Source organism: Scyliorhinus torazame, chromosome 6, assembly GCF_047496885.1.
Source record: "Scyliorhinus torazame isolate Kashiwa2021f chromosome 6, sScyTor2.1, whole genome shotgun sequence".
Taxonomy (NCBI): Eukaryota; Metazoa; Chordata; class Chondrichthyes; order Carcharhiniformes; family Scyliorhinidae; genus Scyliorhinus; species Scyliorhinus torazame.
Window position 1 is genome coordinate 222,099,483 of NC_092712.1, and position 13,689 is coordinate 222,113,171.

The 13,689-nt window shown below is 49.1% G+C and overlaps 1 protein-coding gene across 5 annotated transcripts in view; it reads right to left on the reverse strand.

Annotated features, from left to right (window-relative positions):
* pde11al (phosphodiesterase 11a, like) overlaps nt 1–13,689 on the reverse strand; it is a 476,822-nt gene that overhangs the window by 113,375 nt on the left and 349,758 nt on the right. For all 5 annotated transcript variants that reach the window (XM_072509449.1, XM_072509448.1, XM_072509447.1 and 2 more), the window contains one exon: nt 10,089–10,196. In XM_072509449.1, coding sequence (XP_072365550.1) covers nt 10,089–10,196 — 108 coding nt within the window. The remainder of the gene's footprint in view (nt 1–10,088; nt 10,197–13,689) is intronic.

Here is a 13,689-nt window from a genome sequence, read left to right on the forward strand (position 1 = left end):
TGGGTTAGCATAATATAAAATAGCTCATAAGCAAGATTGCATTGTAAAAATTATTCAACATTCAAACACAACTTCATTAAATAACAGTGTAACAATATAATCACGCAGTTCGAAGGTTTACAGTATATATAGGAGGAAATTCACCTTTCATGCCTGGATTGACCCCTTTGTAGCCTTCCTACAGGAGACGCACTTAAGAGAGAGAGACTGACTGTGGGTTAGGAAAGGCTGGGCGGGACAACTGTTTCATTCATGTTTCAACACCAGGACGAGGGGGGTGCGATATGCGGGGGAGCGGGGGGGGGAAGAGACCCATGGAGTTTCAACCACCTGAAAAATAATTCTCCTTTTTCTCCTATGTGCACAGGTCCTACTCATGCTTAGACTTCTTTGTCGTAAGGAAAACGGTGCTTCCGGGAGAAACAAAGGCAGAATACTCCGCAATTGTAATCTCCGACCACGCGCCACATAACATGGATGCGAGGCTGGAGAAGAGCCAAGCCCAATACCCCCATTGAGGCTGGATTAGCTCTCCTCACCAATAAGGAATTCTGCACAAAGATATCCCAAACCATCGATGGTTATGTAACCTGCAACCAGAATGAGGAGGTCTCACCATCCACCATCCACATTCTGGGAGGCGCTGAAGGCGGTGATCAGGAGGGAAGTCATAGCTTATAGGGCCTTTAGGGTCAGGAAAGAAAGAGCAGCCAAGCAGTGGCTGATGGACTCCATACTGGAGGTGGATCGGTGGTACTCTACGGCCTTAACTGTGGAACTGCTGGTGGAGAGGAAAAAGCTGCAGATGGAATTTGATCTGCTTTCCATACGGAAGGCAGTTCACCAGCTCCGCCAGACATGGGGGCCTTCTACAAACAAGGACACAAGGTTAGCCACATGATGACACACCACCCGGAGGGGGACTCAATGATGGGCCAGTTCTTTGACAGTCTGGATATACCGTTGGTGGGGGAGGACAGGAAACAAGGGCTGGAAGCATCGTTAGAGCTGGGTGAAATCCTGGAATGCATTAATTCCATGAAGTCATGGAAAGCGCTGGGACCGGATGGGTTCCCAGTAGACTTTTACAAATATTTAGCAGCAGCAGTGGTGGCACCGCACTTTCGGGAGATTTTCAGCCACTCGCTGTCGAAGGAGGCCCTGCCCCCTGTCACGATATACATCAACATATCATGGTGCAATCACACACACACTGACGGACATGCAGTTGGACCAACCAGCATACACAACATCGCAGCCAATCACCAGTGAGAGCGCATGCACTATAAAGACGGGACACCAGAGTTCCCGCTCATTCTAGCAGCAGCCAGCTCAGAGCACAGAGCTCACAGCCTGCCTCTCAGACATTCACCATGTGCTGAGTGCCTCACCTAGATAGTGATAGGACAGGGTCCACAGATAAGCTGGTAATGCACGTACCCAAGCTTACAGTATGTTATTACAGTTGAGTTGTTAATAAAATAGAGTTACATCATCTCCAGTCGTGTTGACCTGTTTGTAGACCAGTAAACCCAACACAACATGGTTCCAGGAGTGGACGCATACTAGCCCCTGTGAGACCTACCTGCAACTTATCAGCAATCCGCCATCCTGCAGCATGAAGAACATCAACCCGCCGCTACGCATCGCTGCCAATCTCGCGGTGAATTGGAAGCTTTTTAAACAGCGTTTCCAGCTCTTCCTAGATGCCACAGACAGGGAGAATGCATCGGACACCAGGAAGATTGCCCTTCTTCTCTCCATGGCAGGGCAACACGCCATCCACATCTTTAACTCCCTTACATTCACGGACGGCAAGGACAAAACCAAATACAAGACGGTGCTCCTAAAATCTGATGAACACTTCAGCGTTAAAGTCAACGAAAGCTTCGAAAGGTACCTGTTCCAGCAGCGCCTGCAGGGTAAGGACGAGCATTTCTAGTTTTATTTAACGCACCTCCGCATCCTCGCGCAGTCCTGCGGCTATGGGCCCACCTCTGACTCCATGATACGCGACCAGATAGTTTTCCGGGTCATGTCGGACACCCTGCGCCAGCAGTTCCTTAAAATCAGGCAACCCACCCTAGGGACGGCCATCGAAACCTGCGTCCGGCATGAGAATGCCTCCAGCCGGTACTCACACATCCAGGCGGCTGAAACGGCGCGGTAGGGGCCCCACGAGGCAGAGCGGGTCCAGACGATCGAGTACCTCCCGGCCCGCGGCCTGGAGGAGGGCGGCCGTTTCGCGCGCTTTCCGAGGCCTCCCGCGCTTGTACGCGCCAAAAGAGGGGACGTTGACGCGGAGGAGCGCGCACTACGCAAGACCGCAACGCGCAATCGCGGTGGCGCAACGAACACACCGACGTCATGACGCGCGGCAACTGTGGCTCCTCCCATTTACAGCAGCAATGTCCGGCCAAAGCGCGACAATGCCTACGCTGTGGCAGGCTTGGCCACTATGCTGCCTGATGTCGAGCACCTCAGCCTGCCAACTCGCAACAGTTTAACCAACCTCGCAGAAATGTTCGGGCAATTCTACCCACGTTCACCGAGTCTGATCCTGACATCATACAGACCAGTGACACTGAGGACAGGGAGCCTTTCCGCATTGCTGTCATCAACAAGAACAGGCTGTCCCCGAGTCGAACGCATCAGCCGCTGTCAGTGCACAGCATTGATCCGGACGACGAGTGGTGTGCCACCCTGTCGGTCAACCGATCCCAGATCACATTCCGCCTGGACACTGGTGCTTCCGCAAATCTCCTCGCATGGTCAGCATTTCAAACCCTGAGGGTCAAACCAGCAATTCTTCCATCCATCTGTCAACTGGTCGACTATAATGGCAACGTCATCCCCGCCACGGGGTCGTGCCAACTCGAAGTGACGTACAACTCGCGTAAACCCATCCTACCCTTCGAGATCGTGGGCTCTTCAAAGGACTCTCTGCTGGGCACACAGGCGTGCAAACTCCTCCACCTCGTTCAGCGAGTACACTCTCTCTCTCCAGAAGGCAAGTCTGACTTCCAAGATGCGGAATTCAGGGCGCAACTAAACTCAATCCTCTCTCACAACCAGGATGCTTTAGAGGGCATGGGTACTACTGCCCTACACATACAAAATCCTGCTCAAACAGGATGCCACCCCGGTAGTTCATGCACCTTGCAGAGTCCCAGCACCCCTCAAGGACCGCCTCAAGCAGCAGCTGCAGGACCTTCAGGACCAAGGAGTGCTTTCCCGGGTGACGGAGCCAACTGCATGGGTCAGCTCCATGGTGTGCGTCAAGAAGCCTTCCGGCGAGCTCCGGATCTGTATTGACCCGAAAGACTTAAATCGCAATATAATGAGGGAACATTACCCTATACCCAAAAGTGAGGAGATCACGTGCGAGATGGCTCGGGCAAAAATATTCACCAAGCTTGATGCCTCAAGGGCTTCTGGCAGATTCAATTGGATCAGTCCAGCAGGAAGCTGTGTATCTTCAACACTCCATTTGGCAGATACTGCTACAATAGGATGCCATGTGGAATCATATCGGCCTCTGAAGTTTTCCATTGCATCATGGAACAGATGATGGAGGGCATCAAAGGCATGCGCGTCTATGTGGACGACATCATTATTTGGTTTATCACACCGCAGGAGCATATCAGTTGCCGCCAACACGTCTTTCAACGGATACGGGACCAGGGCCTGCGCTTTAACAGAGCCAAATGTTCTTTTGGCCAAACCAAGCTCAAGTTCTTGGGGGACCACATCTCTCGGTTGGGTGTGCGGCCGGATGCCGACAAGGTGGCAGCCATCACGGCTATGCAGAAGCCGACAGACAAGAAGGCGGTGCTACGCTTTCTAGGAATGGTCAACTTCCTGGAAAAATTCATCCCTAACCTCGCTTCCCACACCACAGCTCTCCGGCACCTTGTCAGGAAGACAACTGAATTCCAGTGTCTTCCCACCCACCAGCGTGAATGGGAGGAGCTCAAGGTCAAGCTGACCACAGCCCCGGTACTGCCGTTCTTCGATCCTGCACGGGAGACGAAGATCTCGACTGACGCCAGCCAATCCGGCATTGGGGCGGTCCTCCTGCAATGAGATGACACCTCTTCATGGGCCCCAGTCGCCTATGCGTCACGTGCCATGACCCCCACAGAGCAGCGCTATGCGCAAATTGAGAAGGAGTGCCTAGGCCTGTTGACTGGCGTTGACAAGTTCCACGACTATGTGTATGGCCTACCCCAGTTCACTGTGGAGACCGACTAACGCTCGCTGGTTGGCATCATCCAAAAGGACCTTAATGACATGACCCCTTGCCTCCAGCGCATTCTGCTCAAACTCCGGAGGTACGACTTCCAACTTGTATACACCCCGGGTAAGGACCTGATCATGGCAGATGCTCTGTCCAGGGCAGTTGACACTCCATCTGACCCAGAGAGGTTTGTTGGCCAAGTCGATGCACATGTAGCCTTCACTTCTGCCAATCTGCCGGCCACTGACGAACGTCTTGCCCACATTCGCCGTGAGACTGCGGCTGACCCCCTTCTGCAACGTGTGATGCGCCACATGACGGACGGGTGGCTCAAGAGACAATGCCCACAGTTTACAACATTCGGGACGACTTGGCAGTCGTGGATGGTGTCCTCCTGAAGCTGGACCGCATTGTGATCCCACACAGCATGCACCGGCTTGTCTTAGAACAGCTGCACGAAGGCCATCTCGGTGTTGAGAAGTGCCAACGGAGGGCCCGAGAGGCTGTATACTGGCCGGGAATAAATGAGGACATTGCCAACACTGTGCTCAATTGCCCCACCTGTCAGCAGTTCCAGCCGGCACAACCACGTGAGACCCTTCAGCCCCATGAGTTGGTCACATCCCCCTGGTCGAAGGTGGGCGTGGACCTGTTCCATGCGCTCGGCAGGGACTACATCATCATCATCGACTACGTTTCCAGCTATCCTGAGGTCATACGCCTGCACGACACCACGTCATCGGCTGTTATCCGGGCCTGTAAGGAGACCTTTGCTCGCCGCGGCATTCCACTCACCGTAATGTCAGACAATGGCCCCTGCTTCGCGAGTCAGGAATGGTCTTCCTTCGCTAGTGCATACAACTTTGCACACGTGACGTCCAGTCCCCTGCACCCTCAGTCAAATGGCAAAGCAGAGAAGGGCATCCACATTGTAAAAAAGCTCCTCTGTAAGGCTGCTGATGCAGGATCTGACTTCTGCCTCGCCTTGCTGGCCTATCGCTCGGCCCCACTGTCCACGGGCCTATCGCCGGCCCAAATGCTTATGGGTCGCACCCTCGGGACCACTGTGCCGTCCATTCATGTCCCAGACCTCGACCATGCTCCGGTACTTCGGCGGATGCAACAAGAGCGTGAGCAACACAATGCGGCTCATGATGCTCGGGCGACTGATGTTCCTGCCCTGGTGCCTGGAGATCATGTCCGCATAAATCTTCCGGAGGGTGGCTGGTCGGCAACCGCTGAGGTTATTAGACAGGTGGCTCCCCGCTCATTTCTGGTTTGTTTGCCTGATGGCTCCATTCGCTGCCGCAATCGGCGTGCCCTTCATCTGGTTCCATGCTCGCTACGAAACTCTGCACCAGTGCCACGCCCTCCTGTTTCCCTGACATGGGCTTTGTTGAGCTTCCGGATACCCTGCCTCCTCCTCACTCGACCGTGGCCCGGTCCATTCCTCAGCCGGTGGATCCTGAACCACCCTTGAGGCAGTCAACCCAAATTCGTCGCCCACCCCAAAGACTTGATTTATAAACCTTGATTTATAAACCTCACTGACTTGTTCTGCCGTAGTGTTTAAGAGTTTTCATCGTTTGTTAATAGCATTTGTTTCGTTCTTGGTGTAACATAGTTTTCCTCTGCACCTGGCACCTTCCCGTGTATATAGCATAGCCACATGTACATATTGATGTAAATAATGCATACACATGATAAGACACACTCACTACACTTTATTTATTCTCACGTAGGAACATATTCTTTGCGAAAAGGGGTGGATGTCATGATATACATCAGCATATCATGGTGCAATCACACACACACTGACACACTGATGGACATACAGTAGGACCAACCAGCATACACAACATCGCAGCCAATCACCAGTGAGAGCACACGCACTATAAAGACAGGGGACACCAGAGTTCCCGCTCATTCTAGCAGCAGCCAGCTCAGAGCACAGAGCTCACAGCCTGCCTCTCAGACATTCACCATGTGCTGAGTGCCTCACCTAGATAGTGATAGGACAGGGTCCACAGATAAGCTGATAACGCACCCAAGCTTCCAGTATGTTATTACAGTTGAGTTGTTAATAAAATAGAGTTACACCATCTCCAGCTGTGTTGACCTGTTTGTAGACCAGAACACCCAACATGACACCCCCTACGTTGGCCAGGCCTCTATCTCACCGATCCGCAAAAAGGACAAAGATCCGACAGTGTTGAGCATACAGACTCATCTCTCTCTTAAACATTGGTGCAGAAGTCCTCGCAAGAGCACCGGCAAGGCACCTGGAGATCTTCCTACCAGAAATGGTCACGGATGATCAGACTGGTTCGTCAAGGGAAGACAGCTAACACCGTACATCAGACGCTTGCTAACGGTAATAATGATACCAGAGGTGATCGTTTCCCTGGATGCTGAGAAACCTTCGATCAAGTAGAATGGAGGTACTTCATGGAGGTACCATGAAGCTTTAGGTGAAGCTCCTGTACAGCGCCCCTACGGTGAGTGTACGGACAAACACAATCAGCTCCAAAAACTTTCAGCTACACAGGGGAACAAGGCAAGGATGCCCATTATCGCCGCTCCTGTGCACACTGGCAATCAAACCATTGAATGCCTGTCCACAACTGGCCAAAGAGGGGGCAGAGTGCATAGAGTCTCACTTTATGTGGATGACCTGCTCCTCTACGTCGAACCCATAGCCAACATGGGAAAGATAACAGGACTCCTTAGGGAGTTCAAAGTGAACACTAGGGTAGAGCAAAATCTTCCCGGTGAACACTGGAGAGAGAGGAGCGGAGCTGGAAGAACTACTGTTCAAAGTGACCCAAACCAAGTTCAGATACCTGGGGATTCAAGAGGCCCACACCTGGACGAGGCTCCACAAATGGAACCTCTCCAGCCTGGTTGAGGTGGTGAAGAGGGAGCTGCAAAGAAATGACTCACTTCATCTTTCGCTAGCGGGAAGGGTACAGACAGTCAAAATGAACGTGTTGCTTAGGTTCCTCTTCCTATTCAGGAAATTTTCACCAGGATCGACAAGATAATCATGGCCTGTGTCTGGGAGGGAAGAGTCCCGAGGATGCGCAAAACTATCTTCCAGTAAGGGTGACATGTGGGAGGCCTGGCTCTACGAGGCTACTATTCTACCATTGGGCGGCACACACAGGAGTTAGAGGGGATGGTTAAGGGAACCGGAGGAGGATTGGGTCCGAATGAAGGAGGCCTCATGCATGGGGTCATCTCTCAGAGCACTGGACACTGCACCGCAAAGCCCCCCCCCCCCCCCCCCCCCACACTACACACACACTTCAGGAACCCAGTGGTAGTGGCCACACTATGGACATGGAACCAGTTTGGGGACCATTAGAGCTGAATGCCCTCCTTCTGCACTGTAAATTCTATGATTTAAGTTCAAGGTTGGCAAGATGTCCATAAAAGCCCCCATCGGCAACAACCAGAGGTTCACACTGGCGAGGATAGATACCACATTTGGGACATTGAGGGAGGACAGCGGGGCACTGAGAGTAAAATGAAATGAAAATGAAAATCGCTTATTAGAACATAGAAAAATACAGCACAGAACAGGCCCTTCGGCCCACGATGTTGTGCCGAAACTTTGCCCTAGATTAATCATAGATTATCATTGAATTTACAGTGCAGAAGGAGGCCATTCGGCCCATTGAGTCTGCACCGGCTCTTGGAAAGAGCACCCTACCCAAAGTCAACACCTCCACCCAACACTAAGGGCAATTTTGGACACTAAGGGCAATTTATCATGGCCAATCCACCTAACCTGCACATCTTTGGACTGTGGGAGGAAACCGGAGCACCTGGAGGAAACCCACGCAGACACGGGGAGGATGTGCAGACTCTGCTTATTGTCACAAGTAGGCTTTAATGAAGTTACTGTGAAAAGCCCCTAGTCGCCACATTCCGGCGCCTGTTCGGGGAGGCTGTTACGGGAATTGAACCATGCTGCTGGGCTGCCTTGGTCTGCTTTCAAAGCCAGCGATTTAGCCCTGTGCTAAACAGCCCCATGTACAGAGAGGATAGAGTGGAGATCCTGGGGAACTCTCAGAGAGGCTCCAATTCCGGAAAGGGAACAAACTCAGGTACCTGCAGCTCCGTGACATTTTCCGCAAGGAGACAAAAACAGTCCTCCAGAGACCCGGTCACACAATTCTGAACACAATGGTAGGGCTGGACCGACTACTGACACAAATCTGGTGACAATTCATGGAAAAGGTCAGAACCCCACTTGATGAGACCAGAGAGAAATAGGAGAGGAGCCAGGCTAGGAAAAAGGAGGTCTCTGGATTGAGGTGCTGCACAGGATCAACTCCATCTCCCCCTACACCGGGCTAAGCTCAAGGGGGTGCACAGAGCACACCTCACCAAGACACACATGAGTGTGTTCTTTCGGGAGGTGGAGGATAAGAGCGAGTGGTGATGGGGGGGGGGGGGGGGGGGGGGGGGGGGTGCAGTCAATCACAGCCACATATTCTGGTCCTGCACCAGCTCAGGGAGTTCTGGACAGCCTTTTTCAAGGCCATGTCCAGGGTGGTGGGGTCAAGATGGAGCCATGCCCATCTGTGGAGGTCTTCGTGATGTCAGAGCATCCAGAGCTCTGGACAGGAAAGGGGCCCTGGCCATCGCCTCCCTGATCGCCAGGCGGAGAATTCTGCTGTGCTGGAAGTCGACAGCACCACCTAGGGCCTCGGAATGGCCGAATTCCTGCGATTAGAAAAAATAAAATTCTTGATAACGGGATCCGAGGAGAGATTCCACGACATGTGGAAAAAGTTCACAAACCTCCTCACAGACTGTTTGCAACTGGCAGCAAACATTGCCTTGGTGAAAAGTTGCCCGCATGTAGCAGAAAAGGAATGAGGAGGGAAGCCATTTTACAGGATGAGATATGGATCCCTCCCATTCGGGCCAAACCGGGAGAACGGACTTGTCTAACGTCCGCCGAGAACTCGAAGGGGGATCAGGATTTCCCTCCCCAACAAAACTAATGCAACTGTAATTATAGATGAGGATCGATGTAACGAAGCCTGACAATCGTTGTAAACACGTATGTAAAGTTGTGTGTAACTTGTATCACTAAATGTTAAGATTCTTGACAAGAACATTAATGTTAATAGTGGGGAAAAGATAGAACTGGGACCACTGTCACATACACGGGGACAGCCTGTGGTACCTGTGTTGATGTTACTGTGTCAATTATCATTGTTGCCTCTGTATTGTTCTGTAAAGTTTTGACATTAAGTGCAAAATGGCAATAAAAATATTTTTCAGAAAAAAAAGAGAAGAAATAATGTTAATGATAAGTGAGAAAAATACAAACAGAAGATATTCATTGCAACATTAACACTGAATCTCATTTTACCAACATTTAGCAATGTGTTTTGATGTTCGATTATTGTGGAGTTTGTTTCGTCTAAATGGCTAACCTGTGTTATGCCTGTAGCATCAGTGATCTATTTAGCACACCAAATTATTAGCTGTCTTTGCCAGTTAGCTTGGATGATGTTGTCACTGAAATAACCTAGGTCATGGAATTGAAAATTTCTAAATACGAAAACAGTTAGCAATTATAATTCTGCCAGTCAGTTTAAGAGATCCTTATGGAAATTAAACTGTCCTATTTATCAAATTGTGCATATTAAACAAAACCCATCAGCTCTTATTTAAACACATTCAAACCAAATGGAGCCTGAGAAAATAAAGAAATTTACCTCTTAATCATACCTTCATTAATTGGTGTCATCTACTTTATGGTATGATTTACACACAGTCCTAATGTCTATTTAACAGGACCTATCAAACAGGTCTGCTGACTTACTGTAATCATGACAAACATGCATTGCGCAACATTGAATGCATGACGCCAGTTGTGGTATGGAACAGCACGATAATTCTTTCTCACGGTGAGCAGCCAGCGACACAGTACCTGCAACATCACAGAAACTTATGTACGTTAGTTAATTCTGATGAAATCAATACAACAGCCATAGCAAATTTACTTTTCTCTTTCAAAGTTGCTTCAGAATTCTGCACACAGCCTGGAGTGAAATCCTGAATTTTGTTTATCGGTGAAGTAAGAATCTCTATTTTGTGTACACCTTGGAGTTATTTTAGTAATTAAGAAGTAGGAATTCCATTTCTGACTGTATTACGTTTCACAAGGTAGCAAACAAGATAGTTATTAACTTACAATTATATGGAAATGTGCTTTAGTCTATAAATATTTTGAACAAAGCAATCAACTTAAAATGGTACGGAGAGAATTTCATGCGGATAATATAATGCTGTGAAAAGTGACTACCTTTATCTACCCTCTATTTGTGGAGAGATAATCATAATGTGAGGAAGAGAAACAAAAGCACAGGACCCCAATTTTAAGTGGGGGATGGGAATGGCGAACACATTGACAGTGGGCAATGAGTCAACAACTGAAACATGGAAGCTTGTCCACCTCATTTACATAAGGCTTCTGGCCGACACTGGTGATGTCATTTCCAGTCAGATTTCTACCTTTAAAAATCCTAGTTCATCGCTCCAACGCTGCATTCAGTAAAGCTCAAATCTGTCCAATTGTAAATCGCTGGTGGAAAGACATTCTCTGCTGCCACATGGCAGAAGACAGGTGACTCCACTTGGGATCTTTAGCTAGTTCATGTGCTAATGTGCAGGGGGCATTTGTCAGATTGTGTAGCAGGAAAGGACAGAGAGATTTTGGGGCTGAATTTAGTCAGGGCAGTGGGAACCCGATGACAGGCACGAAAGCTGGAGGCAAACCCACTGTAAGGGTCCTTCCTGTTACTTCTTGTTTATTCCCTGTCTATTCTCCGTTTTCCCCTTTCTTTTATTTGTGCCCTTACAGTTTTGATGCATGGATGATTTATGGACATGTGTCTTTAAGGCAGGTTGCCATTTTAATTCAAGCAGAAGGAAGCCATGGCCTGTGCCATTAATTCAACTGCAGGATCCAGAAGGCTGTGCTGTTTTAGATTGGTAATTGGAGATTGGCTGGCCTCAGTGATGACTCGGTTTGATTGATGTGGCTGGTGTCCAATGAATTGGCCCAAAATGTTGCGCTGCTAACAGGTGGTGATTGGATCAGATCCCACTGAAATGGTTCAGAGACCCATTTTGGCAGCTTGGAGGGAAGGCCACTCTCATTCAACTCCACCTTTCTCCAGAAAGACTGTGTTTCTGACTGCCAGGATGCCTGGATGAATCGATTTACAGGAGAACCATTACAGGCTGTGCAGGAAAGGTTCAGAATCTGATAACTCTCTCCAGAAATATCCAGCCAATTCTCACCTAAAGGCCGGTGTGGGAACCAACTCCCTCTGCAGAAAAGGCTGGTGTGAACCAACCAATTCTTTCTCGAGAAAAGGCAGATACCTGGAAGCAAAACCTAATGTGGAGTAAGGGGCCTCTTGAGGAGAAGCTGTGAGTAATATTGCAAAACTGCAAGGAACATCATTGCTGGCTGTAAACCAGAGACTTTAATCCAAAAGCATACCGTGAAGAAAGTATTCTGCAAATCATCATTTGAAGCAAAGACTCTTATCTTTTTAACTTCAACTGTATTATTATCACCTCTTTCTCCCCCTCTCTTGTGTTTGTCTGTCTTATGTGTGTGGGTAGAGGGTGAGACAGTTAAAGGGGGTAGTAGGTTAGCTTGTTGTTATTCAGTTGCATTTATTGCATATTGCATCGATATCCTTGTTATAAATAAACAGTAATTGTGTTTCAACTTACAAATCTGGTGACTTATTATTGGTCAGCCAAGGGTCAAAGATTTTGGCAATTTTTATAAAAATTATTGGTTAACTCACTTTACTTGTGACCCCAGGGCATGTGGGCCTGGAATTGACCGCGCACTTGCACACGGTGTCATAACACCACCGTTGCCGTTTAGGAGAACACTCCACTCACATTTTATATCCATCTATCAATTGATTAGTTGCCAGCATGGCTCTTGACCCTTTAACAAAAAAGAAGCTGTCTCCAAAAGCTGCAGCCCAATCGAAGGCTTGACAGCTCTTCCATCTCAGCAGAGCCACCAGAAATGGTGGCCAATTCTGGGACTGCTTCAAGCTGAGAGGTAGATCAATGGACACTGACATCTCAATAAGGTGAGTGGTGACTGGGAGCCATGTAGAGCTGAAAATCACTTCTAACAATCTAATAGAGCTCATACAGATTTAATACAGAAATATAACTCCCATTCATAAAACCCACTCAAAGATTTCAAAATCTTTGGTTAATCTATTATAAAAATAACACACCTCTATTCAGCAACTACATCAAAGACTATCTTAATGGTGTCTTTAAACTGTCAATCAATATGTTCAAAGCTCCCATGAGATAAGTGCTTTGTAGCTTTTGAAACACAACCAAGCATTCATAATAATCTCAGCTGAAACAACACTGCTTCGGAAGTGTCAATAATTAACTTTAGTGAAACTTTTGCAATACTTTGCCCCCTCGAAAACGGCATACTCGCAGATTACGGCGCACGCCATCGGAAAGACGTCTGGACGTCGCCTGAGACCCTCCCCCAATGCTCCGCCCCGGATGGGTCAAGTTCCCCTTGGCGTGGAAGACATTCTTTTTTTAATCGTGAACCCATGTTGCAGCTGCGGATTGAATCCAGCGCCGCCACAGTCGGGGGAGGAGCCGTTCCACGGACAAGCGGGGGCTTGGAGCATTGGTGGGGGTGGTCCGGGGATGGCGAGCCTGGTCAAAGGGGGAACGTTTTTGGCAGACCGGATCCTTGTATGGCGCGGCCGCTGCAGGCCGCCGCCATGTGCATGCACGGCCACGGACCCGACAATTCTTCGGCCATATCTGAAGGTAAAGACGGGGGCTTTAGGCTGCGTGCCTGCTGGCCCCCACCAGACGGAGGATCGGCTTTTGCATCGTTTTTCTTGGCATAAAACGCCACCGTCTTCAAATCCAGCCCCTTGCATAAGATCTGTATGTCACTTTCATTGTTGCGAAACACCAGCATCAGATGATTGGGATGCCAATTCTCAGAGACTCATGCAAAAGTTATTTGAAAATGTAACAAGTTGTAATTTCAAAAGCAAAAAGATACATGAGACAACAGATAAAAGTAAAATGACCGAAAGTATGAAGAAAATGGCAGCATATCGGACATGCAAAATTGAAAGATATTAGCAAAAAGGATTGTACAGGATGAGAGTGAAATTCTCCATTTGGGAGACTATCAGCGGAACTCTCCGTTCCTGAGACTAGGAGCTGAATTCTCCACGGTTGGGATTCCCCATTTTACCGGCAGCCCGGGGGTTTTTCCGACAGCGTGGGACTGCCCAAATTGGGAAACCCATTGACTAGCCGGCAAAACAGAGAATCCCAACGGCGTGCTACACCAGAAATCTGGTGCAGCGGGACGGAGAAACCCGCCC